Consider the following 17,914-nt stretch of genomic DNA (forward strand, 5'->3'; position numbering starts at 1 on the left):
AGGAGGACTTGTGGCACCTTAGACACGAACACATTTATTTGAGCATAAGCTTTCGTGAGCTACAGCTCACTTCATCGGATGCATGCAGTGGAAAATACAGTGGGGAGATTTATATATACAGAGAACATGAAACAATGGGTGTTACCATACACACTGTAACGAGAGTGATCAGGTAAGGTGAGCTATTACCAGCAGGAGAGTGGGGGGGGAACCTTTTGTAGTGATAATCAAGGGAATCCTGGCACCCAGGGCGTGGCTGCTGGGGGTAGTCTCTGAGCCAGGATCCTTTCTCAAGCCATCTCAATCACCCTCCTCTTCTCTCCTCCAGCCTCCCGTATGCCCAGTACTTCGGCGGCGTGTCAGCACTCACCCCAAATCAGTATCTGAAAATGAATGGTTTCCCCAATGAGTACTGGGGCTGGGGTGGGGAGGACGACGACATTGCCACCAGGTGAGAGTCACCTCGAGCACCTGCGCCCTGCTTCTCACCCCTCCTGCTCTGCTCGATGTATAACTAGCAGATCTGTCCCCACTCCGCTGCTTGCCTAGGGGTCTGTGCACTTCCTTCCCTGCCCAGACACAGGCCCGGGCCACGTATGGCTGGCCACACAGGTCCCTGGTGACAAGAGATGGAGCTATGGAGGGAGCATCGGGGGCCAGGGAATCCCGGCTGCTCCAAGCCAAGCCATAGGGTCGGGGGAGCAGGACATGGCCCACACCCCCTGCTAGTGCAGCTTCTGTCTCCAGGGGGCACTAACAAGCTGTGGGGGGATTTACAGGCCCAAAGGACGGGCATCAGGCACTGCCTGTCTGGCATCAGCAGCCTGGTGGCACATGCTGTCCTTTGGGATCAATCACATGGGTCCCCTGTGCAGGAGGGAGGGGTGTGACTGTGCCCCCCACCCCATTGGCTCAGTGGGGCACGCCAAGGTGGAGACTCTGCTCAACCCATCCTGCCTCTCGCTCCCCTGGCCTTAGGGTGCAGCCCCCAGTCGCTGGCTCCCTGAGGATCTGCTCCACAGGGTGGGAGGTGTCTCTGCTGCCATTCGCCCCTTGGGCCTGGGGCAGCGTGCTGGGGCCAGCTGTCAGGCAGGGCCTGCATATGGCCAGGGCTGGGAGAGCTGGCCGCAAGGTGTTCGTGAGCCAGCAGGCTGAGCTCGTGAGGAGCTCGCTCGGGGACCTAGACAAGGGCTCTGTTCTAGCTGTCGCCCCCAGCATGGGCCTGGGCCAAATGGCTGGCAGCAGTGTCTCTGGCCCTGGTGACAGCGCTCAGGCAGCAGGTCCCTCTGGGGCACCCCACTTCCCAAGCTGGGCTCCCACAGAGGCTAAGCCACCTCCAGCTGAGTGTGTGGCGCTCCTCTGGCCCTGTCCCCGCTTCCCGGGTCTCATTGTCAGCCCCTGTCGTCCATGGTCTGTGGCTGTCTCATTAACCCTCGTTTCTCTCCCATGCTCTGTGGGTTTGCTTCATTGGCCGCAGTGTGCTTCTCCCCACCGCCCCTCCCCCCACATTGTTTCTTATTGGCCCTGGTGCATTGCTGCCCCACCATGGTCTGTTGCTGTCGCTCATTGGCTCTGGTCATCTCCCCGTTCCTCCCCCCACTGTGTCTCATTGGCCCTGGTGTTCCCCCTCCCTGTGGTCCTGGCTCCCTCTCACCATCTCTCTCTTCTCTCCACTCCTGGCTCTCGGGACTCTTTGCATGCTCATTTCTCACACAGTGCCATTGCCAGCCATGATCAGGTAGGCTCAGCGCAGCGGGAAGGAGGCGGGTCTGTAGCTGTAGCAGAGCTGGCGGGTTGAGGACGAAGTGACTGCCCTGTGCTCTGCTGAGCGGTTCCATGGCCTGCTGCCTGCACTGGTGCAGCTGGCTCCTGGGTGCCATGGGGAGAGAACCTGCTCCTTGGTGGCAGGGCTCTCCCCACAACAGGAATCGGGTGACTCCTGGCTGGTGCCGCACCTGCTAGAGCACAGTTCCCTCTGCTGTCCCGGGAGCTGATCCCTACACTGGGGGCCAGGCAGCCAGGGATCTAACCCTGCAGCCTGCTGCACCATGCCGTGGCAGCGAGCAGGGATGGATCCTGCAGCCCCTGCGCAGGGCGCCGCACTGAAGCATATATGCTTCTGTTGTCTCCAGGGTGCGTCTGGCTGGCATGAAGATCTCACGCCCCCCCATATCGGTCGGCCACTACAAGATGGTGAAGCACAAAGGTGACCAGGGCAACGAGGAGAACCCGCACCGGTGAGTGTGCTGGGGCCCTGCCCTAGCAGGGAGTTCACACTGGCTAGGCCAATGGGGAGGCTCCCAGAGGGCAGGGGCTGGGCTGGGCAGAGCCCTCGTGCTGACTCTCCTCCCCACCCTGCAGGTTTGACCTGCTGATCCGGACGCAGAGGATGTGGACACAGGATGGCATGAACTCTCTCACCTACACGCTGCTGGCCAAGGAGCTGCATCCCTTGTACACCAACATCACCGCTGACATCGGGACCAACCCCCGGGTGCTGAAGGGCAGGAAGGGGTCTGTGCCCGGCTTTGGGGGGCAGAAATACAAGACTGGGACCAACCATGAGTTCAGGCAGGAGATGCTGCGCAAAACACATCCTGCCAATCTCCCTGGGCCCATGGCAAACTGGGTGGAGCAGCCCCCACCCCTGCCCCAGAGGTCTGGACAGGATGCTGGCCAGGGAGCGCCCACAGCCCCCGCCACACAGAGCAAGAGGCCTGGAGCCGCAGCAGGCCAGCTGGGGGGCAGGGAAGGGGCTGCATGGGCCAGCACCCAGAAGAAGGCCCAGGGGGGAGCTGTGGACAGCTCTGGGTCTCAGCACGGAGCAGGAGCCCCTTGGCCCAGTGGAGCTGCTCAGGGCACCCAGCCGAGTCCCAGCATCCTTCCACAGAGCCCTGATGCATTGCAGCACAGCCAGGAGACCTTGGGCAAGGGGAAGCCTGAGGCTGGGGCAATGGATTTGGGTGGGGCTGAGAATGTGGGGGGCAGTGCCCCACAGGCCCTGGCACAAGGGCAGCTCCCCAAGGGCCCCCAGACACAGTGGGACAATCAGACCTTCCTGCAGAGCACCCTCTAACCAGAGGGCCCTGGACATCAGGCATGGGGTGGGGCAGCCACAGATTCGCTGTGTGAGCTGGGCCCTTCCCAGCTCCTGGAACAAACCCCATGGATCACAGTGAACTGGAGGCCCTGGCCCTGTGCTGCTCCCAAGTGCTAGGCTGGGCTGAGAGGCCTGGCACCCAGGAGCTCCTTCCCAGGCCAGGCGTGGACAAGCCTGCAGGGTGGGCCATGTGTGAGCTGAGCCCGGTAGGTCTTGGGCCTGTTCACAGTGGGACAGGGCCCATCAGCCAGCTTGCTCCTACTGCTGGCACCTTTGTCAGCAGCCTCAGCACAGGCTGTGGCTTGGAGTCCCCCAGCCTGGGCTGGGAGGCAAAGAAGTTTGGCCTATTGCTGGCTGTGTTAGCCCAGGGAACCATCCTGCTGGGGCAGTAGATTGGGGCAGAACCTGGTAGCACAGAGGGCAGTGGGTAATTTACAGAAAGGGGGCCAAGCGGGTTGTGATGGTATCTGCTGCATCTTCTTAATGGGGCCCTAACCCATGGGTGTGGTTACAGTGGGTCCCACTAAGCCTCCTGGTTGGGTCCTGCAGGTGGAACAGCTGCAATCAGTTCTGGCATGCTGCTGGGGAGAAGCAGGTGCTCTGGTGCCATGGGCACTAGCTGGCTCAGGGCCTGGGGCAGAGCTGAGCAGTAGTGCCCCTGCCCCCTCCCCCCCAACCTGAGGGCTCTAGAATCCTGTTGCCATGGGGGTGTTCAATCCAAGTGCTGTTCACTGCAGTAGGCTCTTAAAGAGCCCAGGAGCCCTGCCCCCCCCTTGTGGTCATGTCCTCAGGGGAACTTGTTGAGCCTCAACCCTTCCCCTCCTGCTGGGCTCCTGAGGACAAGCTGAGCCCAAATCCCTGTGCTGTAGGTGGGACAAGCTCATGTCTTCCCTTCCCCAGCCTGACCTATGCTGGCTGTGAGGGGGGCCTAGAACTTCCTGTGCTGTACTGGAGAGAGCCTGCATCTGACCAGCCTGCCTGGGCCAATTGTGAACTGCAGCAGAGCCCCAGGCTACTCATAGCACCCACTGCTCTGCGTGGCTCTGGGCCTTGTGTAGAGCTGGTGGCAGGGCCTTTGTCCCTGAATTGGGTGTTTGCAATGTGCCCTGGCCAGGCTGCTGAGTGGGGCACTGGGATTTTGCGGGGGGGGGGGGGGGGGGGGGGGGGAGATGGGGAGGAGGTTGGGCTCAGCTCTGACCCCTTTTCCCCAGAGTTCTCTTTCATGCTGGATTTACACACCACAGTGGTCTCCAGCTGCTGCTGTGTTAATCCTCTGCAGGTGGGAGGCAGGCCCTGTACCCTGAGGGGAAGCACTTCTGGAGGTGGGCAGCACTGTGCTCTCCCATGGGAGGGTAGGGACAGGGAGACTTGCCTTCCTCCTTTCCTGGGGGCTAGTACTCATCTTGTGCCTGACTCCCCTGGCCCTGTCTGTGGCTGCTCTCAAGATGGGGGACTGCTAGCCTGTGCCTGGCTGCCCTTCTTGGGTATGTAGGAGCCAGGGCATTCAGCACCAGCACCTTCATTGTACCTAGCTGTGCCCTTGGCACACAGAGTCTGCTCAGGCTACAGCAGCCATGGCAGGGGCAGAGCTGGTCCTGCTACTTGGAGCTGCAGGGAGAGGAACCCCCTGCCTGGGATTCCAGGTGGAGCTTTTCCCCTCCCCTGTGCTCTGGGCACTAGTGCCTGGCCAGCCCTAGCCCCAGTGGCAGCCTCCTGAGGGACCATAAGCCCAGGGCACCTCCAGGCACAGAGGGTGCCAGCTGCTGCTGCAGGCCCAGCTTATACCGGTTAAGAGGCCTCCAGGCAGCACCTTCCCCAGCACTGAACTCACTTTAAGGGAGGGGTGCTGAGTAGACTGCACTTAGCATAAGCTGGGCAGATCCCATCCCCTCACCCCAGAACAATTTGTGACCTAGGGAGCTACATCTAGCCCCCACCCCCATGACAGTTTAGAGAGCCCAGGGGCTGATCCTCCTCTAGCTGTTGACAATTTGCTGTGGTTATTTATTTAGGAACATGCTTGTCATGCCTGGCTGCCGCTGCACCATGCAGGATCTGAATAAAATGTTTGGTCCTACAGTGGCCCCCTGGCTCATCCCTTTGCACCACCCCCACCTCGGGGGGGAGGGGTGTCTCACAGCTCAGGGAGCCTGGCCCTGGAAATGGGGCTGGACGGACTGACTTTCTCCACTTAGCTCCCTTGGCCTGGACAGAGCCTATAGAAACTGGCTGCCTGCCCCCAGGCACCTCTCACAAAGGTGATGCTGCTTCTCCTGACCTGTTTTGTACCTAGCAATGTTCAACCATGGCCTGCACCACCAGCTCTCTGCCAGGCGCTGCCCTTGTCCCAGCTCCCAGGCCCCTGCCTGCCCCCATCCCAGCATGCTGTACTGAGGGGAGAATCATCACAGAGCTGAGCTAACCCAGCTATGGGGGGTTTATTAGTCAATGACAGAGCTTGAGGTTGTGGATGGGTCACAGCCAATCTCCCTCTCCCTCCCCCCCCCCCCAACCACCTCCCCCATAAATTACACCAGCCAGGGAGGGGCTTGGCCACATGCTGGTTGGGTGGGAGCCTTGGGGGTGGGGAAGGAAGGGCCATGGTGAGACAAGCTAGCCCAGCCCCTCCCTTGGGCTGGTACCTGAGTACTGCCGGGAAGAACCCAGGCTGCAGCCTACAGCTGCTGAGAGTCAGCGTCCCAGCCTTCACGCTCACCTTCTCACTGCTTCTGGTGGTGACCCTCTATTGCAAGGTGGCCCCCAGCAGGATACCCCCAGCCCCACCCACCTGAGGCAGGAATCCAGCCCTCAGGAGGCAGCCTCTCCTCACACTGAGAGCCCGTTGTCTGGCCAGGGGCTCCACTTGAAGCAGAGTTAGTGTAAGTGGTGGGTGCCTGGTGGCAGATCACTGGGCCTGGTCCAGGAGCCGGGTGACCGCCATCTTGGCATTGTAGATACAGTCGTTCACAGAGACACCCTGGTAGGAGGCCCCAATCAGGCTCAGTGGCAGTCCTTCCCGCTCCAGGTAACGGCTGATGGTCTCTGCCAGGGGGACAGAGGGAGTAAGGCAAGAGGGGTCTCCACCACCCCCAGCACATGGGCTGGAGCTGTGCTCCCCTGGCTGTGCGTCCCATTGCCCAGCCCAGGACCACACCCCCAGGCTTGACTACTGCAGAGGGGACAGCTCCCTCCAACCAGCAAGGGGCTGCCTGATGCCATAGATGTGAGAGGGCAGCCAAGGGCTCTGCCAGCCTTACCTGTCCTCTGCCAGTGGCCGAGCGTGTACTGGGGGATGCAGGCCTGTGGAAGGACCAGAGACAAGGGTGAGGGCTGATTTGGCCCATACAGTTCTTAGTGCTACCCACCCAGACCCCACCTACCTTGAGCACCTTGACAATTGTGCAGGAGGGCTCAGCTGCCAGGCCCAGGTGTGCCCTCACTGCCTCCTTGGCACGGCTCAGCAGCCTTGCCTCTGGCACCATCTCTGGGTCCCCAAAGCCCTCTTCGAACCACGCACCTCCCAGCATCACCTGCAGGTAGTAAAACAACCACTCAGGAGAGGAGTAGGATCTCAGCTGGGGGCCAACAGGACTCCCCTGAATTGGGGTGGAGAGGGGTAACTGCTTCAGAAAGCCAGGATCCTCCCCTCTCCTGACCCTAATCAGGGCCCCAGAGTGCCAGGCCTGGCCCCAAACTAGGAACCCCTGCCCCACCCTGAGGGCATGGCTGAGCTGGTGCCAGACCAGGCCAACCTTCAGCCCATGGGAGGAACCAGCAGGATACTGGGGGGTCCTGGGCCAGATCCCACAGCTGTCTGCCCTGTGCTGTGGTGGAACCAGGCCCCTTGGCATAGGCCCCGACCCCATGGATACTCTGGGGCTAGAGCACCCACCAGGGGCCCCCACCAATCAGCTCCTCCCCCTCCCTCCCAGAACCTCCTGCCTGCCACTGAACAGCTCAGCAGTGGGCAGGAGGCACTGGGGGAGAAGCGAGGGCAGGGGTGGGGCCTTAGGGAAGGAGTGGAATGGGTGTTAAGCACCACCCAGGGAAGTCAGCACCTTTGCACCCTGTGACCAGGGGTCAGGCTGCCAGGGCCCATGGCTGGACCTGTGCACATCCACACCAGGTCCCTCTGCCACCGGCACGCCTCCCTGGTGGGAGCAGGGTGGTGTGCTCACCGTGAGCCGGACAGAAGGACCACTGGTGCCATTCTGCTCCGGGAAGGCGATCGAGTCGTAGACTATGCCCAGCAGGGAGCGATCTTCGAATGAGGGGACCAGGTGCCCGAACCCCTGGGACAGAGACAAGGAGACACCTATTACCCCTCGGGGCCTGCCTCACTTCCCCCTGGAAGACTGTAGCTGGATGGACAGATGGGTGGACACCCTGCCCCCACCCCCAGCTCTGGGAGCCAGCTCTGCACTCAACTTGCTGGCAGCTCCCCACAGCCCCTGCCCCACAGTCCCCTGCCCCACAGTCCCCTGCCGCTCCCAGAATGGGATAGGGCGCCCATGACATGTGGCCAGGGCTGTAGTCCTGAGGCGTTCTCCCTTCCTGCTCAGGTAATGCTGGATGCCCAGGGACAGGACAGGGGGCATGCTAGGGGCTGCGGTGGTTTATGGTGGCAGGCAGGGGCACCCCAGTCTCACCGTGATGGGCAGCGTGGCACCGTTGTACTGCAGGTTCACCACACCCACCGACACGGCCTCGATGCCACGCAGCTCCTGGGCCAACGGCTCGGCCCAGCTGGGGAGCAGCACCGCTAGAGCTGGAAACAGAGACACCTCAGGACAGAGCAGCTGGGGGCTCCACACCCCTCTCCCCCCTGCACAGAGCTGGAGCACCTGCTCCAAGCCACAGCCAGGGAGAAAACCCAGGAGTCCGCTACTCTCCCCACTAGCCCACACCCCTGCACAGAGGGGAGGATTCCTGGAGTGGGAGGCAGCGCCCAGCCACCAACAGGGGCTCAGACCCACGCAGAGTCTTGCTGGACAAGCAGAGACTGGGTCCCAACCCCCACCGTTCCGAGTGCCTAGATGGCTCCACATCAGGCATGGATACCCATCAAAGCAGAGGGGCTACCCTCAGCACAGGCACCACCCCTACCTCTGGCCGGGATGGCACTGATCACATGGTCTGCTCTCACGCTGCCGTCCTCCAGGGTGATCTAGACGGGAAAGGCACAGAGCAGACACCTCAGCCCACCTGCTGGTAAGCCTGGGCCTACACCCCTGCCCCACAGAGCAGAGAAGTGACTCACCCAAGCTGGAATAGAACCCAGGAGTCCTAGCTCCCACCTCCCCTGCTCTGATCACCAGACCCCACTCCCCTCCCAGAGCTGCGAACAGAACCCAGGAGTTCTGGCTTCCAACTCCCCTGCTGTGACCACTCAGGTTCACACCTGAATGGGGCAACGGTGAAGTGTTTGACCAGACAGTGCAGCAAGTGGCGGTTCAGTTTCAGTTTAAACCTTTGGAGCCCAGCTCCCCTCCCCTCCATGTCGCAGCAGAGCCCTGGGGACTCAGAAGGGGTGCAAGAGGACGCATCCTGCTGCCTCCCACCTGCCAGCACTCAGCTGCCGTTCTCTCCAGACGCTGCAAACGGGCATGGCAGTGCATTTCCACCCCATGCCGTCTGAGGAAGTCCTGCAGGGCCTCGGGCAGTGTCTCCATGCCACCACGCAGCGACCACTGGCTCCAGCACTCGTCACGGGCCCTGCGGCTCAGTGCTGAGTCCAGGGCGGGGCCCTTCCCTAGGAGCAGAGAGCAGGCTAGAAACCCGTCCACACGGCAAGTCTCCAGGAACCTGCCAGTCTCCCAGCTGCCCTGACCCAACTGGGCTGCCACCAAGGGGAAGGGCCCCCAGAGATCAGAGCTGGCCCTTGGAGCCCCAGGGAGGAAGCTGCATAGCCAGCCAGTGATGGAGCAGGTCCTGAGTCAGGCGCATGCTCCTGTCCCTGTGGAAAGCCTTTCTGTATCACGCTCTTTTTGAGCGCAGGTGCAGCCTATCCCCTGGCCCAGCGGCTCCGTCGCCCCCAGAACCCCTTTGTGGGAGGCTGCGTGGCCGACTCTCACCTCCACCCAGGGCCATCCCCAGGATGACGGAGCGCCGCCTCCGCTCGGCCTCAAACAGCGCAGGAAAGCAGGAGCGCACGCTCAGGGCCCGGCAGTCTCCAGCAAACACCCCCCGGCACAGGCTGTCGATGGCGATGTCGGCCAGCTAGGAAGCCAAGGGGAGAGGATCAGCCAGGCCCTACCTCAGCACTAACGCTGCTGGGCACAGCCAAGAGAAGGGATCTTCCCAGTGGGGCTCTGGGTGAGCTGAAGAGCCAGCGAGGGCAGTTCTTGCATGCCCCAGGGGGAAGCTGTGTGAAGGGGCAGAGACCACCCTGGACTGAAGTGCCGCTCTCCATCCTGCCAGCTGGCTCCACAAACCCTGGAGCGACCAGAGACAACCCCAGGTCCACTGCCCTTCCCTCCACCAGGATTGGGCAGATGAGGCTGCCAGGCAGCCCACAGAGCCCCTGCACCAAGCCAGGCTCACTACCCCTCAGCAGACAGCACAGAGACTGGAGATGCCAGCCCCAGACCTGCAGTCAGACCATGCCCACCCCAAGGGGGGGGGGGGGGGGGGGAGAACCACACACATCCCACTGGCCACAGCAGGTTTCTCACAATCGAGCATGGGGCAGAAGGGCTCCCCATACTGGGGGCAGGAGCCTCCTGCTCTGCCGTTTGTGGTGGTTGAAGCAGCCCCTCTCTCCATTCATGGGATTCCCAGCAGATTCCTTCTCCCCCGTTGCTCAATGGTGCTCTGACCCCCCAGCCCTGCTGGCAGCCTGTTCACCCCTCACCTCCTCTAGCACCTTCCCACCCTCAGGCTCCAGAGCACTGTGGCAACTAGGCTCCCCACCACCAGGATGTCAGGCATGATCAGATGGGGAAACTGAGTCACAGAGCAAGAAAGGGCCATGCCTTGAGTCATACAGTGTGTCTGTGGCAGAGCTGTGAATAGAACCCAGGAGCCCTGACTTCCAGTCTCTCCTGCTTCGCCACCAGGGCCTGTCCCATTGAGATACCAACAGAGAAACCAGTCATGGCAATGCAGCCCCCTTTGGGGCAGGAAGTGGCAGCTGTTCCACTGCACAGCGACACCGCCTGGCAGTTTGGAATGGGAAATGCAGAATCCCGCATGTGTCTGCCAGTGCTTAGGACACTAGGAGAGCCTGGCAGAATGGCCCCAGGACACCTGGGTTCACACCTTGGCTCTTATGGAAATTGCCTTGGGTCTCCAGTGGCCCTGAGCAGCCCAGATCACAGGCTGCCTGGGGCCCATCTGGGAGGGTCACGCCTGGCTCCCTTCCCTCACCCGCTGCAGGATGAAGATAGGCAGAGCTGCTGCTGCCACACCCTGGGCCCCAGCTCCAGCTCCTCCCCTGCACTAAATCTCTCTCAGTGCCCTGCGCACAAAGCTGCCTCCCCCATTCCATGGGGCTCCCTGCCCTGTGCACATGCCCCTCCTGGGCTCCCCTCCCTGCACAGGCTGGGCTCATACCTCCTTTCCAAAGCGGCGGCTCACAAAGCTGTGGATGGTCTCATCCAACTGGGTGCCCCGGGGGGCTGCCAGCTCATGCAGTCCACTCCAGAGTAGGGGCCTGGTGAAGGGTGGCACCGTCCGCAGAACACCGCTGCCAACACACACAGAGGGGTTACCAAGCTGGGGCATGGCGGGCAAAGTGAACAGAGGTAGTGCAGCTGTGAACCTTCCCTGTCCCCACCCCCCAGACCCATCATCCCCCAGCACAGTCACTAGCTGCTGGGATTGAGGGGAAGCGTCAGCTCTCCAACACAGTGGCTGGACAGGCCCATGGGCAGGGACACCTGCAGCAGCCACGGGACACGTACCCAATGCTGGATGGCAGCCTATGCAGCGCCCCGCTCACATAGAGGTAGCGGTTCTTGGAAGCCGGGTGGTCGCCGGGCACTGGAAGCACATCTGCATCCAGGCCAAGTTCAGAGACCTAGGGAGAGACAAGTAGGCCAGACGCAGACTGCCTCACATTACTGGGTATTAGGGCAGCACCAAGAGGCCATGACCAAAATCGGGGGCCCCTGCTGCCTCACAGACTCCCTACTCCTAGCTGAGACCAGGGGGATCCTTGTCATGCCAGAACCTCCGGCCCTGACTGAGATGGCGCGGGACAGACTAAAATCAGCAGGCTCTGCCCAACTGCACACAGCTATTTCACTGACTCCACCCAAACCGCCCCAGAGCTGCTAGACGTTCCCACCCTTTGACCGTGCCTTATGGGTTCTTCTAAGCCATTGCCTGCCCTCCCCCAGCTCTGTAGTGTGCTGGCATGTCTGCTTCCTCGCCAAGCCCATTCCAGCCAGGGGATGAGTACCACCAGCCCTTCAGCAGGGGTAGACGCAGCTACTGGAATCAAGAGCACCCAGCTGTTACTGTCTTGCTGGCGTGCAAGCGATTGCAAGGTCCCAGAAGCCATGAGGAGGCAGCTCTGGGGCCTGTCCCTGCATGGGGGCTCCCATGATCTTAGGAGATCAGCCCAGCTGGATAGATCCCACCTGGTTGCAGGGCCAATACTCCATGCCCCCCACCTCATCCCCCAGCTGCACCCTGCCCCCCTCCCCCAACCTGCAGGCTCTGCCCACCTACCATGAGCAGAGTGTTCTTCCCCACAGTCCCAGCAGGTCGGATCCCCCTGGGGCCATGCTCAAATACAGCCCCGTCCTCAGTTCGAGTGGAATGGAGCCAGCCCCCCAGGCGGCCACTGCCCTCCAGCAGGATTATCTGTGGGGAGGGAGGAGCCCATCAGGGAAGCACTGCAGTTGCCGCAGCTCTCACAGGAGAAGGTGCCAGGAGGCACCTGTTATTTAGCCAGCTTCCCAGAACACCAAGGCTGCCAGTACACACGGCCCTAACTGCCCTGGAGCCCAGCCCAGTCCAGCCTCCACTGAGCCCCAACTGTGGCCCGTGGAGGCCATTTGCATGAATGAAGCACCACGGTCAGCACTGGATTGCACCATCTCCCTACTGGTGTCCCAGCACTGCAGAGCGTGGCACCAAGAAGTGGGGGGGACCTGCCCCACAGCCAAGTGGCTGAGCCTCACAGAAGGGACCAAGGGCCATCCACAAGCCTAAATTCCAGGCAGGGCAATGCCCTAGCTGGGTGGGGCAGCTGTGATCATAGGGTCATTGCATGCTGCACAAGCCAGCCCCACAGCCAAGTACCATTTACCCCCCACTGGGGCTTCCAGCACAGAGGCCAAGGGCTGGAAGGCTGTAGGGAAGGAGCTCCTCTCTGCCCCAGAAAGCAGGGCAGCCCTGGCGCTGTCCATGGTTTCCACAGAAAGACCTCAGTTGGTCTCCAGAGCTGTGGGGCAGCCCCGTGATCAGCGTCCCACCGCCTTGACGCCCCACGCAGGCAGCCCCTGGGGATGCTGCCCCAGGAGGTCTCACCTTGGGAGCATTGGGGCTCCTGGCCAGCTGGTAGCAGGCGGTGAGGCCACTGATCCCACCACCGACAACTGCCACCGTCCTCTGCATCCAGCAGCCTGGGGGAGAAGAGAGGAGAGGGGCTGGCCGTGGCCTCACACAGGATCAGCTGCTCCCCCTGAACCTGGGGTCTCTGGGGCTAGACCCCACCCGGGGAGCCAGCACCATGGGACAGAGCTGCACGTAGGACGGGACTCATAACACGCGTGGCACTGCCACCAGCCTCAGCCCCACGCCACCCCAACAGCTCCCAGCCTCAGCCTCCTGCCACCCCAACCGCCCCCACCCCCAACCGGTCCCAGCCCCCCGCCACCACCACCCCCCCAACCGCTCCCAGCCTCAGCAGCCCCCCACCACCACCACCCCAACCACTGCCCCCCAACCCAACCCTCAGCCTCCCGCCCCCCAACCGCCCCCACCCCCAGCCCCAACCATCGCCCCCCCAACCGCCATCAACCCCAGCCCCCACCACTCCCAGCCTCAGCCCCAGCCCCCCGCCACCACCACCCCAACCGCCCCCAACCATTGACCCCCAACCCAACCCTCAGCCTCCCACCCGCCACCCCTACCATCCCCAGCCACCATCAACCCCACCCCCCACCACTCCCCGCCTCAGTCCCCCGCCCCCAGCCTCAGCCCCCCACCCCAACCCTCAGCCTCTCGCCCCAGCAACCTCCGCCCCCCACCCTAACCAGCCCCCCCCAACTGTTCCCCAGCCTCAGCCCCCCCCAACTGTGCCCCCAGCCTCAGCCCCCCTTCGCCTCCCGACCGTCCGGCCACTCTCACCCGCGCAGCGAAAATGCGCACTCGCCGCCGTGGCCAGGATTGGTACGGGTGGGGGCGGGAATAACGAGCTACGGACCAATCAGACAGCAGACTGTCCTGTGCGCATCAACAAGGTCGACCCCGCCCCTGTGACGGCTAGGCGGGGTAAGGCGGCCGAGCGGGGCCACGCTTAGCCCGACAGGCGGGGCGGGGCGGGGCGGTGTTTAGGGGCACTGTATGGTCCAGTGACCCCGCCCCAATACCCGCCTTCACCCTCCCAGTACCGCCCCTCCCAATACCCCCCATACCCCCCCGCCCCGTATCCCCCCCACTGTCCCAGTACCGCCCATCCAGCCCCCCATATCCCCTCTCAGCCCCGTATCACTCCCCCACTGCCCCCAGTACCACCCCTCCCAATACCCCTCATCCCTGTATCACCCCCCACTGCCCCAGTACCGCCCCTCCAGCCCCCCATATCCCCTCTCAGCCCCGTATCACTCCCCCACTGCCCCCAGTACCACCCCTCCCAATACCCCTCATCCCTGTATCACCCCCCACTGCCCCAGTACCGCCCCTCCAGCCCCCCATATCCCCTCTCAGCCCCGTATCACTCCCCCACTGCCCCCAGTACCACCCCTCCCAATACCCCTCATCCCTGTATCACCCCCACTGCCCCAGTACCGCCCCTCCAGCCCCCCATATCCCCTCTCAGCCCCGTATCACTCCCCCACTGCCCCCAGTACCACCCCTCCCAATACCCCTCATCCCTGTATCACCCCCACTGCCCCAGTACCGCCCCTCCAGCCCCCCATATCCCCTCTCAGCCCCGTATCACTCCCCCACTGCCCCCAGTACCGCCCCTCCCAATACCCCTCATCCCTGTATCACCCCCCACTGCCCCAGTACCGCCCCTCCAGCCCCCCATATCCCCTGTCAGCTCCATATCACTCCCCCACTGCCCCCAGTACCGCCCCTCCCAATACCCCTCATCCCTGTATCACCCCCACTGCCCCAGTACCGCCCCTCCAGCCCCCCATATCCCCTGTCAGCTCCATATCACTCCCCCACTGCCCCCAGTACCACCCCTCCCAATACCCCCCATACCCCCCCGCCCCGTATCCCCCCCACTGTCCCAGTACCGCCCCTCCAGCCCCCCATATCCCCTCTCAGCCCCGTATCACTCCCCCACTGCCCCCAGTACCACCCCTCCCAATACCCCTCATCCCTGTATCACCCCCCACTGCCCCAGTACCGCCCCTCCAGCCCCCCATATCCCCTCTCAGCCCCGTATCACTCCCCCACTGCCCCCAGTACCCGCCCCTCCCAATACCCCTCATCACTGTATCACCCCCCACTGCCCCAGTACCGCCCCTCCAGCCCCCCATATCCCGTCAGCTCCATATCACTCCCCCACTGCCCCCAGTACCGCCCCTCCCAATACCCCCCATACCCCTCCGCCCCGTATCCCCCCCACTGTCCCAGTACCGCCCCTCCAGCCCCCCATATCCCCTGTCAGCTCCATATCACTCCCCCACTGCCCCCAGTACCGCCCCTCCCAATACCCCTCATCCCTGTATCACCCCCCACTGCCCCAGTACCGCCCCTCCCGCCCCCCATATCCCCTCTCAGCCCCGTATCACTCCCCCACTGCCCCCAGTACCACCCCTCCCAATACCCCTCATCCCTGTATCACCCCCCACTGCCCCAGTACCGCCCCTCCAGCCCCCCATATCCCCTCTCAGCCCCGTATCACTCCCCCACTGCCTCCAGTACCGCCCCTCCCAATACCCCTCATCACTGTATCACCCCCCACTGCCCCAGTACCGCCCCTCCAGCCCCCCATATCCCGTCAGCTCCATATCACTCCCCCACTGCCCCCAGTACCGCCCCTCCCAATACCCCTCATCCCTGTATCACCCCCCACTGCCCCAGTACTGCCCCTCCAGCCCCCCATATCCCCTCTCAGCCCCGTATCACTCCCCCACTGCCCCCAGTACCGCCCCTCCCAATACCCCTCATCACTGTATCACCCCCCACTGCCCCAGTACCGCCCCTCCAGCCCCCCATATCCCGTCAGCTCCATATCACTCCCCCACTGCCCCCAGTACCGCCCCTCCCAATACCCCCCATACCCCTCCGCCCCGTATCCCCCCCACTGTCCCAGTACCGCCCCTCCAGCCCCCCATATCCCCTGTCAGCTCCATATCACTCCCCCACTGCCCCCAGTACCGCCCCTCCCAATACCCCTCATCCCTGTATCACCCCCCACTGCCCCAGTACCGCCCCTCCCGCCCCCCATATCCCCTCTCAGCCCCGTATCACTCCCCCACTGCCCCCAGTACCACCCCTCCCAATACCCCTCATCCCTGTATCACCCCCCACTGCCCCAGTACCGCCCCTCCAGCCCCCCATATCCCCTCTCAGCCCCGTATCACTCCCCCACTGCCTCCAGTACCGCCCCTCCCAATACCCCTCATCACTGTATCACCCCCCACTGCCCCAGTACCGCCCCTCCAGCCCCCCATATCCCGTCAGCTCCATATCACTCCCCCACTGCCCCCAGTACCGCCCCTCCCAATACCCCTCATCCCTGTATCACCCCCCACTGCCCCAGTACTGCCCCTCCAGCCCCCCATATCCCCTCTCAGCCCCGTATCACTCCCCCACTGCCCCCAGTACCGCCCCTCCCAATACCCCTCATCCCTGTATCACCCCCCACTGCCCCAGTACCGCCCCTCCAGCCCCCCATATCCCCTCTCAGCCCCGTATCACTCCCCCACTGCCCCCAGTACCGCCCCTCCCAATACCCCCATCCCTGTATCACCCCCCACTGCCCCAGTACCGCCCCTCCAGCCCCCCATATCCCCTCTCAGCCCCGTATCACTCCCCCACTGCCCCCAGTACCGCCCCTCCCAATACCCCTCATCCCTGTATCACCCCCCACTGCCCCAGTACCGCCCCTCCAGCCCCCCATATCCCCTCGCAGCCCCATATCACTCCCCCACTGCCCCCAGTACCGCCCCTCCCAATACCCCCCATACCCCCCCGCCCTGTATCCCCCCCACTGTCCCAGTACCGCCCATCCAGCCCCCCATATCCCCTCTCAGCCCCGTATCACTCCCCCACTGCCCCCAGTACCACCCCTCCCAATACCCCTCATCCCTGTATCACCCCCCACTGCCCCAGTACCCGCCCCTCCAGCCCCCCATATCCCCTCTCAGCCCTGTATCACTCCCCCACTGCCCCCAGTACCGCCCCTCCCAATACCCCCCATACCCCCCCGCCCCGTATCCCCCCCACTGTCCCAGTACCGCCCCTCCAGCCCCCCATATCCCCTCTCAGCCCTGTATCACTCCCCCACTGCCCCCAGTACCACCCCTCCCAATACCCCTCATCCCTGTATCACCCCCCACTGCCCCAGTACCGCCCCTCCAGCCCCCCATATCCCCTGTCAGCTCCATATCACTCCCCCACTGCCCCCAGTACCGCCCCTCCCAATACCCCTCATCCCTGTATCACCCCCCACTGCCCCAGTACCGCCCCTCCAGCCCCCCATATCCCCTGTCAGCTCCATATCACTCCCCCACTGCCCCCAGTACCGCCCCTCCCAATACCCCTCATCACTGTATCACCCCCCACTGCCCCAGTACCGCCCCTCCAGCCCCCCATATCCCGTCAGCTCCATATCACTCCCCCACTGCCCCCAGTACCGCCCCTCCCAATACCCCCCATACCCCTCCGCCCCGTATCCCCCCCACTGTCCCAGTACCGCCCCTCCAGCCCCCCATATCCCCTGTCAGCTCCATATCACTCCCCCACTGCCCCCAGTACCGCCCCTCCCAATACCCCTCATCCCTGTATCACCCCCCACTGCCCCAGTACCCGCCCCTCCCGCCCCCCATATCCCCTCTCAGCCCCGTATCACTCCCCCACTGCCCCCAGTACCACCCCTCCCAATACCCCTCATCCCTGTATCACCCCCCACTGCCCCAGTACCGCCCCTCCAGCCCCCCATATCCCCTCTCAGCCCCGTATCACTCCCCCACTGCCTCCAGTACCGCCCCTCCCAATACCCCTCATCACTGTATCACCCCCCACTGCCCCAGTACCGCCCCTCCAGCCCCCCATATCCCGTCAGCTCCATATCACTCCCCCACTGCCCCCAGTACCGCCCCTCCCAATACCCCTCATCCCTGTATCACCCCCCACTGCCCCAGTACTGCCCCTCCAGCCCCCCATATCCCCTCTCAGCCCCGTATCACTCCCCCACTGCCCCCAGTACCGCCCCTCCCAATACCCCTCATCACTGTATCACCCCCCACTGCCCCAGTACCGCCCCTCCAGCCCCCCATATCCCGTCAGCTCCATATCACTCCCCCACTGCCCCCAGTACCGCCCCTCCCAATACCCCCCATACCCCTCCGCCCCGTATCCCCCCCACTGTCCCAGTACCGCCCCTCCAGCCCCCCATATCCCCTGTCAGCTCCATATCACTCCCCCACTGCCCCCAGTACCGCCCCTCCCAATACCCCT

The 17,914-nt window shown here is 63.4% G+C and overlaps 2 protein-coding genes across 10 annotated transcripts in view; one reads left to right on the forward strand and one right to left on the reverse strand.

Moving 5' to 3' along the window:
* B4GALT3 (beta-1,4-galactosyltransferase 3) overlaps nt 1–5,182 on the forward strand; it is a 15,407-nt gene extending 10,225 nt beyond the window's left edge. For all 5 annotated transcript variants that reach the window (XM_048827749.2, XM_048827746.2, XM_048827748.2 and 2 more), the window contains 3 exons: nt 329–451; nt 2,133–2,237; nt 2,362–5,182. In XM_048827749.2, coding sequence (XP_048683706.2) covers nt 329–451; nt 2,133–2,237; nt 2,362–3,076 — 943 coding nt within the window. In that variant the 3' untranslated portion in view covers nt 3,077–5,182. The remainder of the gene's footprint in view (nt 1–328; nt 452–2,132; nt 2,238–2,361) is intronic.
* On the reverse strand, nt 19–13,501 carry PPOX (protoporphyrinogen oxidase). Of its 5 annotated transcripts, none has more exons than XR_012665993.1 (13): nt 12,581–12,852; nt 11,777–11,911; nt 11,005–11,120; nt 10,655–10,787; nt 9,175–9,319; nt 8,662–8,852; nt 8,207–8,267; nt 7,750–7,868; nt 7,279–7,392; nt 6,481–6,630; nt 6,358–6,400; nt 5,817–6,142; nt 19–383 (listed from the first exon to the last, which is right to left on the reverse strand). XR_012665993.1 is itself a non-coding variant. In XM_075122942.1 (13 exons), the coding sequence occupies exons 2-13, from the start codon at nt 12,665–12,667 to the stop codon at nt 6,006–6,008; spliced, it is 1,431 nt and encodes a 476-aa protein (XP_074979043.1). In that variant the 5' UTR covers nt 12,668–12,675; nt 13,403–13,501; the 3' UTR covers nt 19–6,005. The 5 variants fall into 5 exon arrangements, 3 of the variants coding, with proteins under 3 accessions (XP_074979043.1, XP_048683712.1, XP_048683709.1); XR_012665992.1 differs by having other exon boundaries at nt 5,889–6,142; nt 12,581–12,851; XM_075122942.1 differs by adding an exon at nt 13,403–13,501 and having other exon boundaries at nt 19–6,142; nt 12,581–12,675.
* Nucleotides 13,502–17,914: the final 4,413 nt, after the last annotated feature.

The sequence above is a fragment of the Caretta caretta genome, chromosome 24 (genome assembly GCF_965140235.1).
Source record: "Caretta caretta isolate rCarCar2 chromosome 24, rCarCar1.hap1, whole genome shotgun sequence".
Taxonomy (NCBI): domain Eukaryota; kingdom Metazoa; phylum Chordata; order Testudines; family Cheloniidae; genus Caretta; species Caretta caretta.

Bases quoted from the DNA above. Each gene is read 5' to 3' on its own strand.
- PPOX (XM_075122942.1), bottom strand. From the start codon at position 12,667: ATGCAGAGGACGGTGGCAGTTGTCGGTGGTGGGATCAGTGGCCTCACC. The intron at 11,121-11,776 runs GTAGGTGGGCAG...GTCTCTCCCTAG, and splicing joins GGAAGAACACTCTGCTCATG to GTCTCTGAACTTGGCCTGGA. The intron at 6,631-7,278 runs GTGAGCACACCA...TACTACCTGCAG, and splicing joins GTCCTTCTGTCCGGCTCACG to GTGATGCTGGGAGGTGCGTG.